Source organism: Phocoena phocoena, chromosome 20 (assembly GCF_963924675.1).
Source record: "Phocoena phocoena chromosome 20, mPhoPho1.1, whole genome shotgun sequence".
Taxonomy (NCBI): Eukaryota; Metazoa; Chordata; class Mammalia; order Artiodactyla; family Phocoenidae; genus Phocoena; species Phocoena phocoena.
The window spans coordinates 41790373-41818158 of NC_089238.1; the positions used below are offsets into that span (position 1 = coordinate 41790373).

The 27786-nt window shown below is 39.0% G+C and overlaps 1 protein-coding gene and 1 pseudogene across 1 annotated transcript in view; one reads left to right on the top strand and one right to left on the bottom strand.

Moving 5' to 3' along the window:
* The window catches only part of TANGO6 (transport and golgi organization 6 homolog), a 179283-nt gene that overhangs the window by 28004 nt on the left and 123493 nt on the right, over positions 1–27786 (top strand). Inside the window, exons 7-11 of the mRNA XM_065898388.1 lie at positions 978–1060; positions 18124–18236; positions 19899–20075; positions 23447–23579; positions 25321–25512. Of these exons, the coding sequence (XP_065754460.1) occupies positions 978–1060; positions 18124–18236; positions 19899–20075; positions 23447–23579; positions 25321–25512 (698 nt within the window). The remainder of the gene's footprint in view (positions 1–977; positions 1061–18123; positions 18237–19898; positions 20076–23446; positions 23580–25320; positions 25513–27786) is intronic.
* Positions 27073–27345, bottom strand: LOC136140823 (guanine nucleotide-binding protein G(I)/G(S)/G(O) subunit gamma-10 pseudogene; annotated as a pseudogene).

Genomic DNA, 27786 nt, shown 5'->3' on the forward strand with positions numbered 1-27786 from the left:
TGAGCGTTAAAATTTGTAGAATGGATGTCAGTGACTTAGAAGAAAATCTTGAATACAATAGTAAAGTGGAGGACTCTTAAGGATATCACATCACTGTACTCTGTGGCACAGAGAACGATATATTATGGCAAAGCACAGATACCGGTAATGGTGTTGAAATGTTTCAGAAGAGTTGGATACTTAATTTGCAGTTTTAATTCCTTATCCTGTTTATTCCAATTATTTAGCTTGTATCAAGAATGATAGGGAATTCCCTGGCAGTCCAGTGGTTAGGGCTTCATACTTCCACTACATGGGTCACGGGGTCGACCCCTGGTCGGGGAACTAACATCCTGCATGCTGCATGGAGTGGCCAAAGGAAAAAAAAAATGACATATAACAATACTGTATAAAATAAATCTAGGAGAGTTCTCTTAATACTTTTTTTAAAAAGCTCTGTTTTAAAACTTTTTTTTTTTTGGCCACACCAAGCAGAATGTGGGATCTTGGTTCCCTGACAAGGGATTGAACCTGTACCCCCTGCAGTGGAAGCTCGGAGTGTTAACCACTGGACCACCGGGGAAGTCCCTTAAAACTTTTTAAAGGGAAATTTTCAAACACATGTACAGAGAATAGTATAATGAACACCTGTGTACCAGTCACCCAGACACAACCATTGAGTCTGCCATTTTCACTTAATTTAATGTCCAACTTTTCATTCATTAATTTAAAATTAAAATCCCAAGTGATAATGTTTCATAGGTTACTTGGCAGTGTTTTTTTCTTTCTTAGTGATACATAAAATAACAATGCATGTTTATAATCAATGAAACATTCTGTGAAATATTGTATTTGAATGGTGCTGTACTGTAACTATGTTGATTTTCTAATTTTAGCTGTTACTTCCTGAACTTTCTAGTAAAACTTTTTTCCTTAGGCCCAGCTTCTTCTATTCAATGAGGTGCTGAGTGTGGGTAATTTTGTTTTTTGTTCCTTAGAGGTTTCAGAGAGTGACATGGTGCCAGGGACCATTTTGGTGACGGAAGAAGAACTTAGTAGATGTATTGAGGATGTATATAAGGTTGGTAATTTGAGTCACTAGTGTTTTCAGTTAATATTTGTACTTAGTCTTTTAAAATAATTTTGCCTTTTAAACTGGTACTTCAAGAATTGGAATGACTAATCTTAAATTCCAAACCATCAAAATCTTTTTACCTTGAAAACTGGAAACTATAAGTTGTTAGTGAAAAAAATGATACATTTTGAAACTCTGTCAATTTCATCATTTACTCTGAATCTTAAACAGTTCAGATTCTCTAAGTGACACATGCCACTGATGAAAGTGTGTCTTTGAAGGAATTGACAAAGGAATTTGCAATACTGTAGGCTTCCTAAAATTTACTGTATGATAATATTGAATCTACTTTATAATTTTTTGATAGAATCATCATCATAAAGAAGTTGGAATAAATGAGTCATAGAAATGACTTCCTAAATATATACTGAAAATGAAAAAATATTTATATAAATTATATGTTCTCTATGATTGCAATCTTATAAATATATATGAAATACATATTTTTAGACAAAAATGAAATCCATTGTGTTAAGCCCAGATGGCACTGGGGTAAATATTCTTCTTTAAAGTTTATTTCAATACATTTTTTAAAAATTTATTTATTTATTTTTGGCTGCCTTGGGTCTTTGTTGCTGCGCATGGGCTTTCTCTAGTTGCGGTGAGCGGGGGCTACTCTTCGTTGCAGTGTGTGGGCTTCTCATTGCGGTGGCTTCTCTTGTTGAGGAGCACGGGCTCTAGGTGCACGGGGTTCAGTAGTCGTGGCATGCGGGCTCAGTGTTTGTGGCTCGTGGGCTCTAGAGCGCAGTCTCAGTAGTTGTGGCACATGGGCCTAGTTGCTCTGTGGCATGTGGGATCTTCCCGGACCAGGGCTCGAACTCGTGTCCCCTGCATTGGCAGGTGGATTCTTAACCACTGCGCCACCAGGGAAGTCCCTCAATACATTTATAATAATATTTTACTATTAAAAACATTTACAAGAGTAAACAGCTTTCAGAATTATATTTCATGTAGAAAGGTACAGCCACTTTGGGAATATATTGTTTGGCAGTTCCTTAAAAAGTTAAACGTAGAGTTATCATATGACTCAACAATTCCACTCTTAGTTATAGAGAAGTGAAAACATATTCATACAAAACCTGTACACAAATGTTCATAGCATCATTATTCATAATAGCCAAAATGTGGAAACAGCTGAGATGTCTGTCAACTGATGAATGAATTAACAAATGTGATATATTCATATAATGGAATATTTTTCATCTGTAAAAAGGAATAAAGTATGGATACACATTTCAACATGGATGAACACTTTTTTTTTTTCCTATTTAGGTATATCTTAACGTAAACCGCAGTACAGTGTACAAAAGGGAATGCTAAGTACATGTTAAATACAGATGAAAAGAATCTGTTGCTAATCACTCTGTGTACCTAGGTGTACAGTGGGCCCTGGGGCCACAGTTCATGGTTTCTGTAATGTTCTTAAATTTATATTTCATTAGTGTTCTTGGTAGTGTCTAATTTTTGCCGATCCTAGTTGGTCATTGGTTTTACCAGTAACTTGAAGCACTTGTAGGGGAGCAAGCACTGTCAGTGTTGCCATCCCCTCGTTGCCACACCCTCCCCTATGTTTGCATCTTTGGCCTCTTCAGCTGGCTGGTTCTTGGCAGGAAGCTTAAGCCCCTTGTTCATTCTGTGAGGGCCCTTTGATTATAACCGGATACTACCATCTATAAGTCCACGTAGACAGGCACCCGAGACTTGTCACCACACACTGAAGGGGTGATTGGAAGAGACCCCACAGTCAGCCCCTCTGAGTTGGGGAAACTCTCCATCCCTTGGGACCCTCCCCATCCCTTGGGACCCTGATGAGCTACATGGAACTGGTCTGCCAAGGGCCACAGGAGGGGACCACTGCCATTCTGCCCACTAACACTGAGGAAAGTCGGTGATGCTGCTTCTGTTTAATGCACAGAGGCAAGTGGATAAACAGTTTAAAATTATGATTTTTTAATGTTTAAAGAAGCTAGACACAAAAGACCACCCATTGTATGATTCCATTTAAATGAAATGTTCAGAATAGGCAAATTCATGGACACAGAAAGTAGATTAGTGATTGCTAGTGGCTGAGGCTGGGGAGTTGGGAGTGGCTGATAGTGAGAATGAGGTTTCTTTCTGAGGTAAGGAAGATGTTCTGGAATTAGATAGTGGTGATGGTTGTGCAATTTTGTGAATATACTAAGAACCACTGAATTGTACATTTTAGAGAGTGAATTTTATGGCATGTGAATTATATTTCAATACTTAAAAAATTTTTATTCCACATTTCTTATTTCTTTTCTATGGCAGTAAATTAAACATTTTAGAGTAAATTTTTTTTTTTTTTTGCGGTACACGGGCCTCTCACTGCTGTGACCTCTCCCGTTGCGGAGCACAGGCTCCGGACGCACAGGCTCAGCGGCCATGGCTCACGGGCCCAGCCGCTCCGCAGCATGTGGGATCTTCCCGGACCGGGGCACGAACCCGTGTCCCCTGCATCGGCAGGCGGACTCTCAACCACTGCGCCACCAGGGAAGCCCTAGAGTAAATTTTTAAATTTTAGTTTGTTATGAAATGGTTCAAACAAACCAAATAAAAAATGAAGAATAAAACACTCATGTACCCACCACTCAGCTTAAAAAATTACACATTACCAATTCAGTTGAAATCCTCTGTGAACCCATCCCTGATCACATTTCCCTTGCTCCTCACCCAGTGGGAACCACGATCCTAAATTTGTATTTATTATTCCTTAATCTGTTTTTAGTATTGTTGTGCATGATTTTAAATTTTATTTAAATGGCTTTGTAATATATCTAACTTTAATCCATTCATTTCTACTGCCAGATATTATTCTGTTTTATGACTGTATCACCATTTATTTGTTTATTCTTCTCTTGGTAGACATTTGAGTTGTTTTCAGGGAGTTTTGTCTATCTGTTAGGTGCATTGTGGTTTTGGTTAGCAGTTAGTTCTCTTATTACTAGTGACATTGAACATTTTTTTGTCTTTTGGTTCATTCATATATTCTCTTCTTTAACTTGCCTGTTCATTTGTTTTTTACCGATTTTAATACTTAAGTTATTTGCCTCTTTAAAATATTTTTAAAATAAATCTTTTTTTAATAAAACAGCCTTATTGAAATAGACTTTACAGATCAAAAAATAATGTTTTAAGTATACAATTCAGTGCTTTTTCAGGAAATTTACAGAGTTGTGAAACTATCACCACCGTACAGTTTTAGAACATTTCCATCACCCCAAAAAGATCCATTGTGCCTATTTATAGTCACTCCTTGGTCCCACACCTAATCCCCAAGCAACCACTAACCTGCTCTGTATCTCTATGGATTTGCCTTATGTGGATATTTTATATGAGGGACTCATGCAATAAGTGTTCTTTTGTGACTGGCTTCTCCCTCTTAGCATCATGTTTCTGAGGTTCATCCAGGTTGTTGCATGTGTCAATATTTTGTCCCTTTTTATTGTAAGTAATATTTCATTTTATGAATATATACATATTTTATTTGTCATCAGTTGATGGACAGTTGGATGTACAGTAAATCTTTTTTAGACAACTTCATGAGATATATTTTATGTATCGTACATTTACCCATTTACAGTGTGCGAATCAGTGGCCTTTCAGTATATTCACAGATTTGTACAGCTGTCATCACAGTCAACTTTAGGACATTTCATTACCCCAAAAGAAACCCACACCGCTCCCCACATCCCAGCCTTAGGCAGCCACTAATCTACTTTCTGTCTCTATAGATTAGCCTATTCTGAACATTGCATATAAATGGAGTCATACAATATGTAGTCTTTTGTGATTAGCTTCTTTCACTTAACATGATGCTTTAAAGGTTCATCTCGATTGTAGCATGAAGCAGTACTTCACTCCTTTTTATTGCTGAATAGTATTCTGTTATAAGTATTTACCATATTTTGTTTATCCATTCACCATTTGATGGACATTTGGGTTCTACATTTTGGCTATTATGAATAATGCTGCTATGGACATTTGTGTACAAGTTATTCGTGTACATATGTTTTCATTTCTCCTGGGTATATACCTGGGAGTGGAATTGCTGGATCATATGGTAACTCTATGTTTAACCATTTGAGGTACTGTCAGATCATTTTCAAAGGGGTTGCACCATTTTACATTGCCCCCAGTAGTGTATGAGGATGTAAAGTAAATCTTAAATCATGTTCTTTCAGATAAGAAAGAGCTTTTGTTTTGGTTTGGTTTAAGCTTTATGTATGATACTAATAAATTTGTAGATATAAACATATGCTGCTTAAAAATTCAAAACTCATTCTCAGTAACACTCACTTTTTACTAAAAGTCGGGTATTTACTACCCTTTTATTTAATTTTGCTGTTAAAAAAACCAGAGTACACCCTTTACAATGTTGACCTGGCACACAAGTGTAGAATTAAATTGTTCATAGATAAAACAGGACCTGATGACTTAGTGGCTATAATGCTGTTTTTATTTTTTAATGCTTCATTTTAGAGACTTACGAAAAGAAAGTTCTTATATCTTGTTCTACCTGTTGGTAGGTGGGAATTTTCAGATAATATGAAGACAAGGAATTATACAGAGCAATCTAGAAAGCAAACTTTCTGAATTAGAGAATAAAGCCCAAATAACTTTTAGAAAGGTTATCTTCAGTCATGTTCCATCTAAGAAATATCATGACGAAAAGTTGTAAAATAGCCAGGTGTGGAATGTTAGAAAGACTTGAAAATGCTGGTAGGAGTAGGACTAATTTTGTCTAAACTTTGGTACAAACCCCTCATAGTGTTAGGTAGATGTCAATAAATTGCTTTTAGGAGGAAAGGAAAGCAAAACAACTTCTTTCTGGCAAGTGAATTAGCCTCTAAAAATCAGAGAGATTGAGAAATAGTTCTTGCCATTTCTCCTATTGTTGCCCCCCATAAGGCGGGAAAAACCCTCATTGTTCGGTGAACAGTTTAATGAATTAAAAACCTCCTGGAGAGACAAGCAAAACATTAGTTTGCTGTAGACACTTGGTTTTGCACAAGGACTGGGACTGTCTTGAAAGCAGGAAGGGGTGTAGAAGTTTATTCTCTCTACAAGGTTTTGGCAGCTCAGCTGCAGAGGGAAAACAGGAAATGTGTACGTTGGAGGAAAATGGTAAACATTGTGTAAAATTTAGCAACAAAGAGTATGTTGTCTTTATTAACTTTCTGCTAATACTAAATTATAGAGTACAGTTCAAAGGCAGGAAATAAGGAAAACATCTGGGATGGTTGAATTGATCCAGCAACTCACTCGGTAACAAGAGGGTACAAGAGGGTGTTTTAATTTTAGAGAGGCATTTGGGAACATTTCCAGCTCTGGTGTTCTCTCTCTCTCTCTCTCTCTCCCCTTTTCTTTTTAACAGATTTATTGAGATGGAACTCACATACCTCACAATTCACCGATTTAAGTGCTCAGTTCAGTGTTTTTGGTATTTCACAGTGTTGTGCAACCATCACCACAATCTAATTTTAGAATATTTTTATCCCTCCTGAAAGGACTCCATACTTATTAGCTGTAACCTCCCATTCTCTCTACTTTGCCCCCGGCCCTAGGCAACCACTAATATACTTTCTGTCTCTGTAGATTTGCCTCTTCTGGACATTTTATATAAATGAAATTATATAATATGTGGTCTTTTGTAGTTGGCTCTTCAGTGTTTTTAAGATTCATCCGTATTTTATCATGAAGCAGTACTTCATACCTTTTAATGCCAAATGGTGTTCTGTTGTATGGTTATATCACATTTTGTTACCTATTTATCAGCTGATGGAAATTTGTGTTGTTTCCACATTTTGGAGTGTTATGAACAGTGTTGCTGTGGACATTCATGTACAGGTTTTTGTGTGTATGTATGTTGTCATTTCTCTTGGGTGTATACATAGGAGTGGAATTGGTGGATCATATGGTAACTCTATGTTTAACCTTTTGAGGTACTGCCAGATCATTTTCTAAAGTGGCCACACCATTCTACATTCCCACCAGCAATATATGAGAATTCCAGTTTATCCAGATTATGGTCAATGTTTGTTATCATCCTTTTTTAAAAAATAGCCTTCCTAGTGGGAGTAAAGTAATATCTCCTTGTGGCTTTGATTTACGTTTCCCTAATGACTAATGATGTTGAACAGCCTGTCATGTGCTTATTGGCCATTTGGATGTCTTCCTTGGAGAAATTTCTTTTAAGAACCTTGGCCCATTTTTATTTTTTAAAAATTTTTAAAAATTAATTTTATTTATTTATTTTTGGCTGCATTGGACCTTCGTTGTTGCGCATGGGCTTTCTCTAGTTGTGGCGAGCGGGGGCTACTCTTTGTTGCAGTGCGTGGGCTTCTCATTGCGGTGGCTCCTCTTGTTGCAGAAGCACGGGCTCTAGGCGCCAGGCTTCAGTCGTTGTGGCACACGGGCTCAGTAGTTGTGGCTCACAGGCTCTAGAGCACAGGCTCAGTAGTTGTGGTGCACGGGCTTAGTTGCTCTGCAGCATGTGGGATCCTCCTGGGCCAGGGCTCAAACCCGTGTCCCCTGCATTGGCAGGCGGATTCTTAACCACTGCACCACCAAGGAAGCCCCTTTTGCCCATTTTTAAATTGGGTTGTCTTTTTATCATTGGTGGGTTGTGGGATTGGACTCACTCTGACCAACAGCTTTCTCTAAAGAAATCCTCCTCATCAGTCTCTTCTCGGTCTCCACACCTTTGATCTTCTCTACCCTCTTTCTGAATGAGGAGTTTTTATAGTCTTGATCTCATCATAGTCTGGTGTCTTACTTTGGAGTTTTAAGTCTATTTTATCTTGGTGCTTCACTTGACATTTCCAATTTAACACCCCGTGTCACCTGTGTTATGACAGCTGTCCATCTGGCTGCCTTCTCAGTCTAACTGCAGAGCCCCTTAGTCCTCAGAGCCAGTTTCTTCTTTGCTTTATACACAGTCCTGGTCAGACTGGTTATCTGATTTTTAAGACCATAGCAGAATGAGAAGTAACAAATTAGAAGTTAGTTAGACTAACTAAGGCACAATGACAAGAGCAGAGAGGACCAAGGAAAGAGACAGAAAAAGTACCCCCAAAGGGCATAATCAGTTGAAAAGCAAAGTATGTTGGGACCACTGTGTTCAGTATACTTTGTTTAAGAAGGAAGGGATTGCATATAATTCATTTTAGAAATATTTCCTTCCAAAATTGTTAAAATATGAGTACATTTTGGTATTTAAAGGAATAAACTCTCAGCTCTCTGAATGAAAATTTTATGGCAGGAACAATGACAAGGGAAGGGCTTTTTACACTTGCATCCTTCACATACAGCAGGGAATAGAGCAGTGTGGCTCTGGTGGGCCAGGTGGAAAGTTCTCAGCAGTACAGGTATATATACAAATGCTAGTCGAATTGAAACGAAAACTTGGCATAGCCACTTGTACTTCATCTGCATAAATAATTCTTATCATTTCTATGTGTGTACCTTATTTCTGGTAAAATTATGTAAGCCAAAAAGGGCATATGCAGCTCAAATAGCTTTTAGTCCAGTGGCTTCCCATTCTGTCTCCTCTGCCTCTGAGTGTCTGGGGCCTAATCTCTAGAATGTTTATATTCTTTTGTCCTCCCTGGTATAAGAGGGAGTCATGTTTTTTTCTTTGCCTACAGAGGTGAAGAGAGGCCCATATTGCATAGAGACTGGTTCTGGGTAGGGCAGGATAAAAGAATCCCAGTTCTTTCTGATTTGGATATTTTCTTGCTCTTAAGAGGAATGGCCAGAATTCGATAGTGGGGGTGGAGAGATGTTGCCTTTTAGTATTCCTCACAGTACTTGCCCAAGACTCCCTAAAGGCAGAAGAAATTTTAGGATAGGAAAGGCTAGAAGGTACCTAATTAGTTTATTTTCTACATTCTCATTTCCATTTTCGCTCTCTGTTTCCAGGTTTAGGAAATCTTGACTTTGATTATTCACGTCTTTTCCCCCCATCTAATCTTAATGAATTTCTAATTAAAGTTTCTCTGTCAGATTGACCAGTTGACTCCTCCTTCCGAATTTTTAATTATTTGTGTGGAGTAAATTAGAATAATACAATCTTAGAGCTGGAAGGAACTTTAGAAATAATTCAGTATAATCCTTCATTTTTGTTAATAGACTTTATTTTTTAGAGCAGTTTTAGGTTCACAGAAAAATTGAGTGCAAATACAGAGAGTTCCTGTGTATTCTCTGCCCCCACATGTGCACAGCCTCTCCCACTATCAGCATCCCACACTGGACGGTGTATTTGTCACGGTTTGTGAACCTATGTTGACATGTCAATATCACTGTAAGTCCATAGTTTACATTAAGGTTCACCTTTGATGTGGTACATTCTTTGGGTTTTGACAAATTAATCCCTCATTTTACAGTAAAGGAAACAAAATCCAAAAGATTGTGAAGTGACTTGTCCCAAATCACACTAGTGAGTGACAGAGCTGGTCCCGGGACCAACATTCCCATCTCTCTCTCTTTCTCTCACTCTCTTTGTTTGGAAAAGATAATATTTGCGCATGGTACAAATTTAATAAGTGCCAAAGGCTCTACAGTGAAAAGTTAGTCTCCGTCTCACCTGTGGACCCTCCCTAAAGGCAATCATTCTTTCTGGATGTTTCCATCCCCTGTTGAACTGTGACTTTGAATAACATGCAAAGGAATAAAAAGTATCCTTCAAGGATGTGTGAGATTTAAGCATTAGATTTTCTAAATGCTGCAGTTCAGATTCTGTGGTATAGTGTAGTGAAAAGCACTTGGCCTTTTGAGTCAGATGGACCTAGATTGGAATTTGTCTCCAGGGTTGACTATCCATGGGACTTTAGGTGACTTAAATGTGTCACTTGAGTTGTCGGGTGGTTGAATAAGGTAACTTTTGTTAGACTCATTGCATTTTTTATTTTCTTAATAAATTTATTTATTTATTTTTAGCTTTGTTGGGTCTTCGTTGCTGCACGTGGGCTTTCTCTAGTTGCGGTGAGCGGGGGCTACTCTTCTTTGCGGTGCACGGGCTCCTCGTTGTGGCTTCTCTTGTTGCAGAGCACAGGCTCTAGGCGTGCTGGCTTCAGTAGTTGTGGCACGTGGGCTCAGTAGTTGTGGCTTGTGGGCTCTAGAGCTCAGGCTCAGTAGTTGTGGCACACAGGCTTAGTTGCTCCACAGCATGTGGGATCTTCCCAGGCCAGGGCTCCAACCTGTGTCCCCTGCTGCATTGGCAGGCAGATTCTTAACCATTGCACCACCAGGGAAGCCCGGGTCATTGCATTCTTTAAAAGGTGCTCAAAAAACTGTCAGTTCCTTTTTGGTTCAGGGAAACTCTTTTTTTTTAAGACTGTTTTATGCATTATGCTCTGAAAGCATGCACAGTACAAAATACTATATTAAGTAAAACTTGCCTGGTTCTTTTGCTTCTCCTAAGTCTTAATTAAACTCAGTAAGTGCATTAGAAGTTCTAGAACACTACTGTCAAAAGGATCACTGGGATATTTTAGAAGGCAGCATTTGACTAGTTTAATCTTTAACTGGGGTAGAATCAAGTTCCAGCCTGTATTGAATTTCAATGTTAGGATTTAGTCAGCTTGATTCTGAATAGGTTCATCATGTTTGTATTTCCATACATGTACATCCCTGCAGAAGATAAGGCCATAAATTAAGAAAACTGTTCCATTCACAGTAGCATCAACAAGAATATTTAGGAATAAACTTAACATATTCATATGGCTATATATTTTACAAAATATTTTAACGTGAATTATTATTATTATTATTTTTTTGTGCGGTACGCAGGCCTCTCACTGCTGTGGCCTCTCCCGTTGTGGAGCACAGGCTCAGCAGCCATGGCTCACGGGCCCAGCCGCTCCGCGGCATGTGGGATCTTCCCGGACCGGGGCACGAACCTGTGTCCCCTGCATTGGCAGGCGGACTCTCAACTCCTGCGCCACCAGGGAAGCCCTGAACGTGAATTGTCTTAATTGGTCCTTATGCTAAAAGCTTAGCACCTACATTATATTATCCATGAGGAAACTGGGACCTAGAGCAGTTTAAATGTCTTATCCCTGTTCACTCATTTAATATGTGGATTTGGGCAACCACATAGGTGGCAGAAACAAAGTTTACACACACGTTTCCTGATTCCTGACTTCCCAGTGCTCTTTCGGTGACTTTGCAGTGGTCTCTAAGGGATGTGTTTGACAATATAATGGGAGTCTATGAAATGAGCACATGAGGGCTGCTTTTGGTTTTGTTTGCTTTGAACCAGAAACATGTATTTTTTCTTAATACTTTATAAAAAAATATATATATATATATTTGTTTATTTATTTTGGCTGTACCAGGTCTTAGTTGGGGCACGGGATCTTTGTGGTGGCATGCGGGATCTTTAGTTGCAGCATGTGAACTCTTAGTTGCAGCATTCATGCGGCATCTAGTTCCCTGACCAGGGCTTGAACCTGGGCCCCCTGCATTGGGGGCACAGAGTCTTACCCACTGCGCCACCAGGAAGTCCTATTCTTAATACTTTTGACCATTTTGATTCCTCTGGGTTTTTCCTTTCTTCTTAAATTCAAATTTCCAGTCAATCTTTCCAGAGAAACTCGGTCCTCCAGACATTGAAGACAGATGCTGAACAAGCCAATATAATAAAATCAAATCTTCTATTGTTCAATCTGCTCTCCCTTCCATGGCTGAAGTTCTGTGATTCTGTTCAGTTAATTTGCATTGATTGATAACTTCTAGCTGCAGCTTTTTTTTTTTAATGAAAATAGGGCATTGTAACTTCCCCACAGAAATAGAACTTTTGAGAAAGTAAACAGCAGTCAGTCTGCTTTGTTCATTCATTTTTTTTTTTTCTTTTTGCGTTACGCGGGCCTCTCACTGTTGTGGGCTCTCCCATTGCGGAGCACAGGCTCTGAACACGCAGGCTCAGCGGCCATGGCTCACAGGCCCAGCTGCTCCGCGGCATGTGGGATCCTCCCGGACCGGGGCACGAACCCGCGTCCCCTGCGTTGGCAGGCGGACTCTCAACCACTGCACCACCAGGGAAACCCCATTCATTTTTGATTCAGTTAATCAGTCACCAAAAAATTTACCAAGTACCTACTGATTGCCACTCTGCTTGGTTTACAAATACAGAAATGATTAAGAATCAGCTGCTACCTGATTCCCAGTGAAGCAAACAAAGAGTTACAATAGAGCATGATTCATAGTTAAGAGTACCAAGAAACATGCCTCTCTTACTTGTTAGAACACCAGTCCTCTAAGTTTAGATGAAGGATCGAGAGGCTTAACCACAGAGGCCTCTTCTCAGGGCTGGATCTGTAATAGAAAGCCAAGATGCATTCATAAATGAATGTGGAAATCCCAAGAAAGGAATGAGGAAATCCCCAGATTCCCAGTGGGGTCATTGGTACCCATGTGTCTCCTTGACTAATCTTTTCTGAGCCGTTTTGGTTTTCCTAGATCCATACAGGCCTCTTATTTTGCCCCTCAGTCCTGTCCTACACATTTATACTGGAAAAGCCACAGGTAGTTACAGAAATCCCACTTTTCTTCAAAGCACCATTTCACTTACTCTCAGAGAGGCTTTTTCACACCAAAGAGTTAAAAACGTACCTTGAGAGTCTGTCTATACCTTCCCTGCTTTAGCTTTCCCATCTCTTGGTATTTTGTTTGGTGATCCCTAGTTGTACAGATACCTCAAGTAAACTTGAGTTACCAGAAAACCTTTCAGCTGAACAGGATTTCATCTTTTGAGTATTAACTTCAGAACTGATGGAACAGAAAGCTCCTGAGGATGGGTTAGAAATTTGTTACATCTTGGTCAAGTTGAAGATTCAACGTTTCAAAAATTTGGGGGTGGGATGCTTCATTTTTTTCAACTAGTCTTACCTCTTAATGGCTGAGGTACCAGAAAAGTATAGAAGACCATGAGCAAACTTGTAGTCAAGTCAGGGAATGCTGGAGTAGATAGGAAAGAGTTTTAAAGCTTGATTAATCCAACCTCTTTATTTTCCAGATAAGGAAACTAAGACTCAGAGAAGTCAACTGATTCATGTTAAGTCTCTCAACTGCTCAGTGGAATTATTTACAGACAACCCTATGTGAAACATGCCCGATAGTTATACTGCTAAAAAAAGGAAACTTCCAATTGATATGGAACATCTTTATAACAGGTAGAAATAATATATCAAGTATTAGATTGTGTTTTAGAAGTTGAATCTCTACCCCACTTTGCCTCCTGGTGAGCAGGAAAGACCCCCTACTAGAAAAAGACTGCACATAAGCAGAGTCCAAAGAAATTCTACAACACTTGGGTGTTAGGGCCCAGAGGCGGGGCAGGCAGGCCCTCCCCTCAGTGGGGCAGGAACAACTTACCTATTGTGCCTTCACTGCTTCTTCAGTCGGTACTGTCACCAACCTAGTGTGCAGGAAACTGGGAGGAACTAGCCCCAACAGTTTTTTCCGTATGTGGTATGACTTCATTGGAAGATTCTTTTTTTCTGGGGCATTTGGTCATTGTCAGTGCTGGCACCAAGAGATCACAGTGCAGCATTGACTGAATCGGTCCAGCCTCCCATGTCCCTTTATGGGTCACTAAACTCCAGATACAAGTCAATGATGTGGGGCAATCCACATTAAGGGAAAAGTGACCAGATTCCACTTTGGGAGTATAAGCAGCGGGTAATGTTAGATGTCAGGTGCAGACCAAACTGTTAACGTGCATCTGAGTTTAATGTGAGGCAAGAGATTAGAAGGAGGGGACTGTCGTTGGAAAGGACTGGCTAAACTGTGACCCTGGAGAGCTACCGGAAGACTTGTTAGAAAGGAGCTATATGAGACTCAGTAGGAGGAAGAGGAGGCTGCACAGGAGTGCTGTCCATGGTGCCCCTGGGAACTTCAGCCCTACTTTGCAGAGGTCACAGGAATACGGTCATTAATAGTCTGACAAGCTGGGATCCACTGAATCTGAGGGGCTACAGCAGGGATAAAGTTAGGGATTGAAGAAATAAAAATATCATTATGTACAGGAGGAGGTTAGTTTTGGGAGGCCATGGGGTACATGCTTTGCTCTTTTTTACATTGTGGTAAAATAGACATAACATAAAATTAACATTTTAACCATGTTAAAGTGTATAATTCAGTGGCATTTACAGTGTTGCACAGCCATCATCACTGTTGTTCCAGAACTTTTTCATCCCTCCAAATGGAAGCCCCATACCCATTAGGCATTCAGTCCTCATTTCTTCCTCCCTTCAGCCCTGACAACTGCTAGTCCACTTTCTTTCTCTATGGATTGTGCATGGATTTTATGTCAGACAGATCTGGGTTCATCCTGGCTCTGTCATTTACTGACAGTTTACCTTTGCTCAACTAACATAGCTTTTCTGATCCTCAGTTTTCCAAAGTTTTAGAATAAGAATAAAATGGTTAACTTGCAGAACTCTTACGAGAATTGATTGTATATTAAATGTTTAGCTGAATACCTGGTTCATTCTTAAGTGGACATGCAATAAGTGGTAGTTATTGTTTGCTTTATAAAAGCAGTAACAGTGGGGTTCCTTTATTATTATTTTTAAATTTATTTTTGGCTGCGTTGGGTCTTTGTTGCTGTGCGCGGGCTTTCTCTAGTTGTGGTGAGCGGGGGCTACTCTTCATGGCGGTGCGTGGTCTTCTCATTGTGGTGGCTTCTCTTGCTGTGGAGCGTGGGCTCCAGGCGTGCAGACTTCAGTAGTTGTGGCACGCGGCCTCAGCAGTTGTGGCTCGCGGGCTCCAGAGCGCAGGCTCAGTAGTTGTGGTGCACGGGCTTAGTTGCTCTGCGGCATGTGTGAATTTCCCAGACCAGGGCTTAAACCCGTGTCCCCTGCATTGGCAGGTGGATTCTTAACCACTGTGCCACAGGGAAGTCCCCCAGTGGTGTTCTTTTAAATTGTATACAACTGCGTTTAAACGGCTTATTCACCAAAAACTCAGGTAACACAACTTAATCATCTACTCTTACAGGTGCTGAAGTAGGGAACTTGACTTTTGTCTGCCAGGCTAGTTAAAGAGGTCAGAGACTTATATATTCAAGAACTGATTATGTGTTACAAGCTCTAAAATGCTTTTGGAATTTATAGGAGAAAAGTCATTAATGGTGGTTAGATGCTTAATGAATATTTGAATTAGAGAATGAATGAACAGTTCAGCAGTGAAATGATACAGCAGGCCTATGGAAGACGTAGAACTTGAGCTGGGTCAGTTTAATAAGTACTACTGCCTGTCTTTCATCTATAAAGTGCAATCTTGTCGTTAGGATGCAGAGCAATCCATGAGGTGGATAATAGAACTGGATTTTGATGATTGTTTATAGATGGCCAGTCCAAAATTTTTGGAAATAGATACACTTCCATTAAGGATGTTTAAAGAGAAGTAGATTAGGGCTCACTCCAAGGAGGAGTTTTAACTATTAATGTTGGAAGGGAGGTGACAATCCTGTATGTGTCAAGCAGAGGCCATTCAAGTTCTCTGAGCTCTCATAGAGAAAACTCATTGATCAGTTTGAGCCAAAGGAGACTTTGAATCTTTCCACTTTGAAAAAAAAAATTTCTCTATTCTTAATCTGTGAATTTAATGGATTATTGGTGAATTGATAAGAGTTAAGAATTTCTCCCTCTTTCCACACGCTCTTCCCCTCATCACTCTCTATCCCTTTAAACTTGTTTTTCTTCTAGCACTTGTCACTGTCTGATATTATATATTTGTTTATTTTCTGTCCCCTCACTAGAATGTATGCTCCTTTGAAGCAGATAATTTGTTTCCCACTGTATCCACAGAACCACAGACGTGTCTGGCACACAGTTGGCACTCAGTAAACATACGCTGAACCTTTACATAAAAATGAATCACATATGTATATGTATAGATAGCTGTGCAGTTTTTTTGTATTCCTTGTAAGAAAATACAGAAAAGTACAAGAAGAGAATTTAAAAATTGGAGTTTATCAACAACAGCATATACCTCTGAGAAAGGTGCTTGATTTGAATTCATGTTAAAGTTTGAAGTGTTTTAGCCCAGTAACTAATAAAGATTTAGCTTCATTTGTTTGTTTGTTTGTTTTTTTGTACTAAAGATGCTGGTAAGGAAGGATGGCTCCTTAGGGATTACCTCTGGAACACACAATCCAGAGGCAAACAGTAGGCCCTTACGTTATCTGGGGGAATCTCCTTTTTACCTCCTGCAATTGGTGATGTCATAATTAGCCCCACATATTATTTCTGAACACTGCCATGCAGTGCTGCACCTCATTTAGCTGGGCTTATGGAGGTTAGATCCTGCAGAGGAAGCTGGCTCCTTCGTTATCAGGCTCCATAGGGGAGTTGGGAGGCTTAAGGAGTGTGAAAAATTAGGTTTGATTTAAAGGGACAGGGTTCTCTAGAAAAGCACAGAGATTTTTCCAGCTTGTGCCTCCATGACCTTTAGTTTCCCATAAACATCATTGATTTCTACCTCAATGCTCTTTCTGTAAATTAGGGCCTCTTGACGTTTCCCTTTCCTCGTCCTTTAAAATAGGTCTGCTAATACAGACTTCGTGAAATAGTTATAATTTCAATGTGCAAACTCTAAAAAATCTAACATAGTACCCGGGAGATAAAAATCCCAGCATAGTTTCTGGAACACATATTAAGTATGTAATCATTGTCAGATCCTCTTTCTTCTTCTTTTATTATTATTATTGTCTATACCATCAAGTTTTAGTTAATTTATTAGAACAGAATTGCATTTTAAAATCCTATTGTGGGGACTTCCCTGGTGGTTCAGTGGTTAAGAATCCACCTGCCAGTGCAAGGGACACGGGTTCAATCCCTGGTCCAGGAAGATCACACATGCCGTGGAGCAACTAAGCCCATGCGCCACAACTACTTAGCCTGTGTTCTAGAGCCCACGAGCCACAACTACTGAGCCTGCATGCTGCAACTACTGAAGCCTGCACGCTCATGTTCCGCAACAAGAGAAGCTACCGCAATGAGAAGACCACGTACCACAATGAAGAGTAGCCCCCGCTCGCTGCAACTAGAGAAAGCCCACGCGCAGCAACGAAGACCCAATGCAGCCATAAATAAATAAATAACAGTAAGCTTGTAGAATTTTAAAAAATAAAGTGAAATAAAATCCTATTGTGTTTGATTGGAGTTTTGAATAGCATTTTGGCACTTCATAAGATACTTTAAATTATCCACCTTGAATAATAATAATATTAACATTAATCTTATTTTTATTGGTTTTATTTTTCCTGTTAGATCACAAACAATGAGAGAGAACAATTCTTGTTCACTTTTATATTCACTACAGTGCTTAGAACAGTACTTTGATTCCAGTAGATTCAGAAGAGTTTGTTGAATCCTTTTTAAAAGGTACAAATAAAACAGTTAACATAGTTATTGTTAATAAACATCAGAATCCTCACACACTTAACCCTGTGAAGCCAGTGCAGATCTAGGTGCACATTTATTGAACTGGAGAGAATAGGACATGCCCATGTGACAGTTACATCTTAAGAATGACAAATCTAGAGCAAGCTGTGTTTTGCTTTGTTTTCTTTCAAATCTAGTCTTAAGCTTTTCTGTTTGGTGGTCATGGCTTGTTAGTTTCTAATAGCAGGGCCTTTAGCAGTAAGGTAATTATTGTATTGATGAATAATAGGTGAAGAGACTCTTGAGGTAGTCAGAAGTAGGAAAGGAAGGGGTCAGAAAATGGGTTCACCTACCTGGTTCACCCAGCAGCTCTTAAGGCTGCATGCATGAAAGAGCAATGCTCCCTTTTTAGTCTTCCTTTGATGCAACCTGTCTGCTAATCTCAGATGATTTCCTTAGGCTTAGAGCTACAATTGTTCACCTCAGGGCTAGAGTGTTGCTTAAGATAAGCCTCCAAGCCCTGCTAATTCGTGTATGGTGTTTGATTCCCATTGCTCCGGCCTCGCACTCAGTGTACCACCATTTCCTTTTCCCTAGGTTTACGTGGTCGGGAATGAACCTTTAACAGTTTTGGTGGATTCCTTGCTTCCTGTCCTGGGAGTGCTCTTTTCTCTCTACTGTTTTACCAAGCACAGTGTGTCTCACATAAGGTAAGCAATCTAGAGAACCTTATTGTTTGTAAATACTGAAGTCTTTCTTGTATGTTGTTCTTATTTTGAATATGACTTACGCCACTTTATAATTTTTTTTTTCTTTCAAAGTCAGGAGAACATTTGATAGTTCTCTAGAAAAGAAAGAGAGCTTTGCAGATTGCACGGGATTGGATCTAGTGTTTAGAATGACTTTCCTCAGCCTCTTAGACATCAGAAATGAAATCTCCGTTTACATGTATGAACATGCCACTGTTTGATCAGTGAGAAATACTGGAATTACATGTCTAGGGAGGAGGAAATAGAGATTGGATCATAAATACCTTGTGAGTAGTTAGAAATCAAGCTGGGGAAATCTGGATCTGAATGTGGCACTCTGTAATTTAGGCTTGGATTTGGTGTTAGTGCTGTACAGTGTTGTTGAGAATGAAGGGATTCCTTAGTCATCCAGAAAATAATCTTTTGTATTGGAATTTAAGTAGGGCTCATTTTGTATCAGCTCTGTTTTCTCAGTGATTTACGCTGTTTCTTCCTCCTTCTAAGACTTTAACTGGAAGTTTGAGATTGACAAATACACACTACTATATATAAAATAGATAATAAGGACCTATTGTATAGCACAAGGAACTCTACTCAATACTCTCTAATGCCTATATGGGACAAAAATCTAAAAAAGAGTGGATATATGTATTTGTATAACTGATTCAGTTGGCTGTACACCTGAAACTAACACAACATCGTAAATCAGATATACTCCAATAAAAATTTTTAAAAAAAAGATCCTACAGAATTCTGATTTTTGGTGTTTGGAAATCCCCCACATGTAATCTCATATTCAGCAATAGTAGTATCTTCTTCATAGTGTTACTATGAAGACTAACTATGCATTGAAGTGTTTAGCACTGTCCCTGGCAAATAATAAGCTCAATAAATAGTCACTATCATCATTAAGTTATAAAGCGAAGTACTCAGTCTTGCATATTATTTGAAGCTTACATATTGCCTTTAACTCTCTAGCTTTTGGTCAGTCGATCACTGAAGCCCACAGACATGAGGGAAGTGACAAGAGAAAGTGCAGTGGAAGATGGAGGCTATAAATATGTGCATTTGGCTTCAAAACATTATTCCTATAATAACTCTTGTTTTAGTTTTGAAGCCCAAGTCCTCACAGCACTATCATGTCCTCATCAAAGACTGAGAAGGAAGAAGCAAACGTTTATTCCATTCCTGTCCTAGTTGACTGGCACGGAGAAGAGGGGATAAGGAATCAGCAAGAATTTGTTGGTGTGCTGTTTCTTGGTCTCCAGTTATTGGTCCCCATCTTAGATGGTTTGATCACTGTAAACTTTTCTTTCACAGTGCCTGATTCAAAGGCAATGAGTTCATTTGGAATTAAAAAAAAATCATGTGGGGCTCATGTGTCATATCAGGGCTGCTTCTACAACCAGAGATTAGTCAGTCGCTCACTGAATTTCAGGATATTTGCATTCTGAAATTCACAAGAAGCATAGTTTCCACTCCTGCACTTCAGTAGTACTAGATGATTGTGCCAGCCTTTAGAATGCATGGAACCTGACTTTCATTCTTTCTTTTTTTTATGTTAGCTTGTTAAATGTGTAGAGTAAGATGACAAGCTCATTTATAACTGCTTTTTTCTGCCAGGTCACTTTGCCAAGAGATCTTATTATGGATGCTGGGGAAACTGGAGAGGAAAAAGGCAATTACTAGCCTGAAAGGGTTTGCAGGGTTGGACAAAACTGTGCCCTCTCTCCATTCTCTGTGCCACTTTAGAGCTGCCACTCAAGGTGGCATCATGATTACCATCAAAGAGGCCGTTTGGTGAGTCCACCCATCCTTTGCTGTCTCTCTTCAGATTTAATTGTACTCTAAAGGCCATTCTGTGACTCGTCCACTAAGGGGTGCTGATAGAAAGGAAACCAGAAACTCAAGCAGCTGAGGTGCTGCTATTTATTGATATCTCTAAGTGAAAGGTGAGCCTTAAATGATCCTCCAGGTTTTTCCTAGATGCTAGCTAATAGGTGCAATTTACTGGAGCCTCACAGCTCTGCATCACAGCAAGCCCACTTACTTCACAAAGTCTTTGCACAAAGAGTAAAAGAGTAAAAGGCAGACATATATTCACCCTCAACACTATAACAATCCAGTTCTCCCTCTGACACTCAGAATGGTATATGTGTGTTCAGAGTCAGACTTAATCCTAAGGGAAATTGTCTCAAAGCTCTCTTTTATGGTAATTTTATGATGGGGGTTTGTTTCTCCTAGGGGTTGTTTAGAAGGCGGCTAACAAGTGTTAGTGGAACGGATAATTTTATTTCTCCTACATCTCACAAGTGTATTTTAAATTATTTCCATTTTCTAGGTGATGTGTAGATGTTACTACCTACGAACATAAGTTCTTGGGTTTTTTTTTTGTTTTTTTGTGGTACACGGGCCTCTCACTGTTGTGGCCTCTCCCGTTGCGGAGCACAGGCTCCGGACGCACAGGCTCAGCAGCCATGGCTCACAGGCCCAGCCGCTCCGCAGCATGTGGGATCTTCCTGGACCGGGGCACGAACCCGTGTCCCCTGCATCGGCAAGCGGACTCTCAACCACTGCGCCACCAGGGAAGCCCCATAAGTTCTTGTTGATCAGAGTCCATGTAATATTTAACTGGTGGCAGCTACTCAGATGTCACATCACATTCAAAGTGCTGCTATTTGTTAAAGTGTTTAAATTTAACTATTTAAGTTCATGGTTAATTTGGTTAAGTTTTAAAACACTTATTCAATATGAGAGTCTTGAGGAAAATAGAAAAAACACATTGATTGCAAACAGAATTATCAGTACAAACTTAAGCTACTAATTTACTGAGAGTTGTTGAGCATTAGTAGGTTTTGCGGTTATAACTATGCCCTCGAACTGAAAGAGCTTAATATTTTTTGGCATGTTTATTTAAAAACCCCTCGGAATAGTTTATCCTGGGACCAATTTAGGGACTAGGTAGAGAATTTTATAGTATGTGACTTATCAGCAGTTCAAACTTATTGCTGTCTTAACAAGTCTTTATGTAAATATGTCAAAATCAATAGTTCTTATTGAAACTACAGTATCTCTTCTTGGTAGGAAAAAAAGTGAATAGGCAGTGATTGAATGGATCTCCATACACTGCCAGAAGCAATGGATCCTTAACCTGGGGTCTGTACATGGACTTCTCGGAATCTATAATCCCCTTGAAATTATACACAGATTTTTTTATATGCAAACATGGATTCTTTGCTGAAAATAGGGTCCATAGCTTTCATTAGGTATTGAAGACTCTCCAAAACATTGACACCATACCAAATAAATGTGTGTGTGTGTGTGTGTGTGTGTGTGTGTGTGTGTGTGTGTGTGATTTTATGATTTGTTCTAAAGATCCTGCTCATGGTGCTAGTCCCCCAAGGGCAGGGTCCATATCACCGCCTGGTCTTTATCACCGCTTACCTTTCACTCTACCATTCTGCCCAGAAGCACCAATAATCAATAAGTTTGATTAAAGAAAGTCTAAAAGAGCAGCTTAGATTTCATGATCTTCGGATCCAGAATTTTTACCTTTCTGGAACTCAGTATAACTATTTGGAATTGACTCTTTCATTGAAATTTTAAGAATGAATAAAATAATGCTTCTTAAGGTAGTTGTTGTCATGTCTTTTTTTTTAAAAGAATACTTGAATACAGTACTTCATTTTGACAGTTGGGGTGGTTCACAGAAGCTTAGAAGCTATTTCAGCTTTTCTTCTAACATAAAACGTGGTGGAGATAACATGATTGATCTGAAGGACTCTGGAAGATTCTAGGATAATATAGGAAGTAATTCTAAGCGTAATTTCTAGGTTATTCATTCTACTAAAGGAGTATAAAGGCTATGCTATTAAGTGAACTGGCAGATTGGGACATACTGTCCAGTTAGACGGTTTGCCAAATTAACTGTAATAATTGTATTTTCAATGAAATGAAACAGCATCTGTCATTTTTTTCTCAATTTAATCTGAAAGAAATTTTATTCTTTTTTTTTTTAATTAACCACTTTATTTTATTTATTTTTGGTTGTGTTGGGTCTTCGTTGCAGCGCGTGGGCTTTCTCTAGTTGCGGCAAGCGGGGGCTACTCTTTGTTGCAGTGCATGGGCTTCTTATTGTGATGGCTTCTCTTGTTGCGGAGCATGGGCTCTAGACGTGCGGGCTTCAGTAGTTGTGGCACATGGGCTCAGTAGTTGTGGCGCACGGGCTTAGTTGCTCCGCGGCATGTGGGATCTTCCCGGACCAGGGATCGAACCTGTGTCCCCGGCACTGGCAGGCAGATTCTTAACCACTGCGCCGCCAGGGAAGTCCCAGAAATTTTATTCTTTCATCACAAAAGTAATACATGTTCTTTGTATAATACAAAAAAGCATAAAGAGAAAAACAAAAATCAACCACTATCCTAATCACTGTTTACATTTTAGTGTTTTGGTATGTCTTCTGTACCTTTGTATTTATTTACATGATGCAGTATAAGAATACTATATATTGGCTTTTACACTTACCGATGAATGAAAGCTAGAAGCCATAGTACCTCATGAGAATTTTCTTGAAACTTTTTGCAGAAATCATGGCACCGTTTTTGATAACTTAGCCACATTTTATTACTTGGAAATTTGGCTGCCTCAGTTTTCTGCGCCTTTATGCATTTTCATAACTCAACAATTGGTTCACTGAGGTTGACTGAATCTCTTCCTATGAAGATCATGTCTTTTTCCACTGCCCATAACCCTTAGTGGCTCATTGAAAAAAGGTCCAAGTTCCTTTGAATGGCATCCAAGGCTCTCTGTGATCTGCTCTTGCTTTTCAGCCTTCTCTTTCTCTTCTTTTCTTCAGGAACCAGAATATCTGCATAAATCTATACTTTAATTCCTCCTTGCTTTTGCAACTTATTGAAATAATAGTAATTCTTCAACGTCCATCTTAAAATGAATCTTCCCCATTTGAGCAAATGACTATGTAGGACATGATAGCCTAGCTTCTGAGAATAAATACCTTTTCAGCATGGAGAAACAGGAAAATAATTTAAACAAATTTTTTAGCTCTTTATAATGATCTGCTGTATGGAAATAGCATGTTACTTTAAAAGATTATTAATGGGGTTTCCAAAAAAATAGTTTCTCTGGGTGATAAATCTTACCCTGCATTGCAGTGATGAAGATGAAGATGAAGCCCTATACCAGAAGGTGTCCTCAGAGCAGTGCCAGGTAGAGCACCTTGGGGACTTGCTGTCCCACTGCCAGGAATGTGGTTTGGCAGGTGACTTCTTCATCTTCTGCCTGAAGGTAAGAACTAAGTATAGTTCATGATGAGCTTTATTCTAGGATAGTACCAGGAGCCTCTTTGAATTTTCAAGGCAGTCATAATTTTAGGTCCTAAAATTAGATCTTAATTTAGGAGAAATAGAGGACATAAGGGTAATTTATTTTTTAGTAGCCTTTGGTTTGGTCAAAAAGAAATTTACCTTCAGCAGTACACATATGATTGAACTACTTTCCAAGATAATCTGCACTGAAATTTTAGAGATGACCAAAGTAGAGCTGTTGATCTATTAAAGGGTTAATCTTTGCTCTGTGTTGACATTAAGAACTCTTTGGAAGTTAAAGTAGGTTTTACAGCTGTAGAGTAATCCCTTATCCTTTCTGACTATTGTTTTGTCAGGTATTTGCAAAGGAGATTTAGCAGTTCTGCCTCTCTCATTTCATTTTGTAGCCATTTGAAACCTTTTCCGGGTGTGTTTCTTAGCCTGGTGGTTGTGCTTCCTTTTGCCCTAATCTCCGACAGTAACTTATGCCCCATAAGTTACAAACTCCTTGTTTGTACTGCTAGCGACCATAAGCCGATATCTCTGATTCCCTGTCCATCTCTGCCTTCTTTAGTGTTTTCCCTAAATAAAGTGTCAACTCTAAGAGAATGTCTGTGGAGTTTAAGGTTGGTGTGGGTGTGGGAGAATGCAAGGAGGGAATCAGGGCTAACATTCCTAGAACTGAAGTGGGTGATACTTTTTCGATGTTTCTCACCTCCCATGTTCACATTCATCCCCCTGCCCAGCCATTCACTATAAATAACATTCCAAGAAAATACCCTCTTAATTGGATAATTTCTTTAAAATTTGTTTAAAAAACAAAAAGTCAAAGGGCTTTGCTCTAAACCAAGGTTCTTCTGCCTTTGTACTATTGACGTGTTGGCCTGGATAATTTTTTCTTGGGGTGGGGGCTTCCTGTCCATTGTAGGAAGTTTAGCAGCATCCCTGACCTCTACTCACTAGATGTCTGTGTCACCTCCCAATTATGACAACCAAAAATGTCCCTAGATATTGCTATGTGCCCCCTGGGGAGCAAAATTGCCCAGAAACAGTTGAGGACCACTCCTCTAAACTGTCAATTATTAAGGTAAAGCATGAATTCTTAAGGAACCTAAGGATTTCCTTTCCCAAGGAAATTTACAGTGTGAAAGCTAGGGAAAAGCTTACAAAACCCACAGTAATGAATTATCTATTAGTAGAAGTTTAGTTCCAAATATCTTAGGGAAAAAGAGGTGTGGTGCTGAAAGCATGTAATAGTCTCTAAAAAAGGTTTGGAAATGTTATATGACCTCAGTTCAAGGGAAGCTAGTGGTAGAGATCATAAAAATAGTGATAAAGTAAGTAGTCTATCAAATTAGTTCTTTGTCTGTATGTATGTTTTTTATTATGAAGTTTAAAATTTTCGTATACCTGGTATCATGATATATGTATTATTCTGCAACTTACATCTTCCATTCAACCGCGTTTTTGAGATCCCTCTATATTGATATTCATATAGATCTAGTTCATTTATCTCACCTGCTGCAATGTAATAAATACATCCCAATTTATGCTTATTGCTGTACATTTAAGTTGTTTCCAGTTTTTGGCTATTGTACATAATGCTGTAATGAAAACAGACTGGTTCTCTATATACACATTTCAAACAGTTTTCTAGCTGTTTTTGAAATCCGTAGTTGTACAGGATTTTTTTCTCTTTTTCTTTTCTCCCACACTGATAGGAGTTGACTCACATGGCTGTGGAAGATGAAGCAGAGTTAAAATCAAAGCTCTTCTCCAGCAAAAGCCTCTTGGAATTAGAGCAGCACCAGACTCTTCTTGTGGAAGGTCAGGAGCGGAAGCTGCTGGTCCTCCAGCTTACAGCTGTTCTGTGTGAGAGAATGTCTGAGCAGATATTCACAAACATCACTCAGGTCAGTGACGGCCACATGCCGGTTCCCAGCCTGGTGGTATTTGTCTATTTCGGTTTCTTTCATTCTTTCCCCAAAATGTTCAAAGAAATGTTTACTCAGAGTGTGGTTTGATGACACCTGCATCAGTGTTACCTGGAATTCAGGCTAAACATAAATTACTGAGCCCACACCAGGCTAAGAAAATCAGTACTTTCATAGGTCCTGGGAATCAGCATGTTTAACAAACTGCTGAGGTGCTTCTCATGCACATGAAACTGAGAATTATTTAAAATATTTATATATCACAGTGGTTTTCAACTTTTGGTGCAAATAAAATTGTCTGGGATCTTTTTCCTAATACTGATGCCTAGACCACTTTTAGAGATTCTGATTCAGCATGGCTGCATTAGAGCCTGGGCATATGTATTTTTTTAAGCTCCATGGATGATTCTAATGTGCATTAAAAGTTGAGAATGATTAAAACTCAAATTTGAAAAAAAAAATCACTAATGATAAGATCACCTTGAATTGTATAGGTCCTCTAACTCACAGCTTATCTCCACAACAGCCTGTGAAGTGTTGTTTGTTTTGTTTTGCCTGTGAAGTTTTCAGATTTTTTTTTTTTTGGCTGTCATTAGCAGAAATTTTACTTCCAAGCTCTTCAAAGGTGATAACAAGCACAAATAAAGTGTTCTTTTAAGTGTCCCAAATTAAATCAAAGGCACATCATCAAAGTAAAACACTTATAACATTGAGTATTCATTTAGGTTGAAATATTTTCACATCACTTTTTAAAAAAATCATTTGTAATATTCTGTAGATCACATTTAAACATTGTTTTAAAGACATGAAATAATTTAGTATTTTTTTTAAAGTAAAACCACCATTATAAAGTAGAGGAACTTAAGAAGACAAAGATCAAATCTGCTTCATATACAGGATGGGTCAATCTAATACACAATACAACATTAGTCCTTTCAAACAAGTTTGCTAAGAAACAGCTCTCATGTTTAGTGTTCAAAATAAAACAATCTTCTTATTTAGAAAAATCAAGGTATCATTTGATTAATACAGCCCATTCTTCCCCCAATTTTATACTTGCTTGTCTTCATTTAGAAATTATAAATTCATGAGAAAAGAACAAATTTTGTTATGGTATAAAAATCTTAGTCGGGAACAACAAATTACAAATATTTAATTTTTTTTGACAAACAATACTGTTTTCCTTCCCGAAATGTAAACATCTAGTAAATAAAACATATGTAACATTCCAAGTATAGAAACACTTAATGAAAGAGGTATATTTTGGTATATTTGGTGGTAAGGTTTTTGTTTAAGTATAAAGCACTTCAGCAAAGAACCAGGCCATTATTATTTAAAATCTACTCCTTCACCCAGTTTCCTTGAGTAGAAACTCATAAATTTCTGTAGAATTTTGGCTAAAGGACCAGGCCACAGGAAAGGTCCTGTGAAATATCTAAAAGTCATTTGGCTGGAGAAGTGTGTTCATGAGATTTGTAGGCAGTCATTCATCACTTGGTGCTTGAAAGCATTCCTCAGTGGACTTCTTCACTACAGTCTTCAGAGTAAAGCACAGGATCTGGGCTCCCGAAAGAGGTTGCTTCTGGCTGGAACACCTACCAGCAGGGCTTCGTTGCAGGCATTCTGCATGTAGTACTGTTGAAGCTCTGCAGCCGCCTGAGAGACCTTGATCCTCTCCACACCGGCCTCCAGCTTGAGCTGCTCCACCAGGCGCTGCAGGGTGCTCACGCTGGCCCCCAGATTTTTTTTTTTTAATGCTTTCAGAGTAGAGTAACTATGTGAATCAGTGCCTGAATTTAATGGCTCAGACATTATTTTTACCAGCTTTTTTAAAAATAGAAAATAAAAGTATTAAAGTATAGGCAGTGTAGTCATTATATTTTACCACTTTGCCACAGTTAGTTGTTGCTCGGTTGGTGAATAGTCAATTGTAAGATGGTATGATTGTCACGCTTAAATCTGACTCTCCAGCTCTTTGTATCATCGTCATTGTCATCTGCCTTCTGGTGTTGCCAAGCAGCATTTCACTACAGCTCCCGCTGAGAAAATTTGCAGCTGCCTGTCAGCTCTGACTTATCGTGCCTGTTTAATGAGAATTATGTTCATTATTTCTTTCCTGGCCTCTTATTCCTTCAGTTCACTGACCCCATATTATTTAGTAGGGTGATTTGTTTCTCCTGTGTTTATTATATCAGTTCCCTAAAGACTTTTTCATCCAGACTTTATGTTTTTGTCTCAGGATGCTAGTTGGAA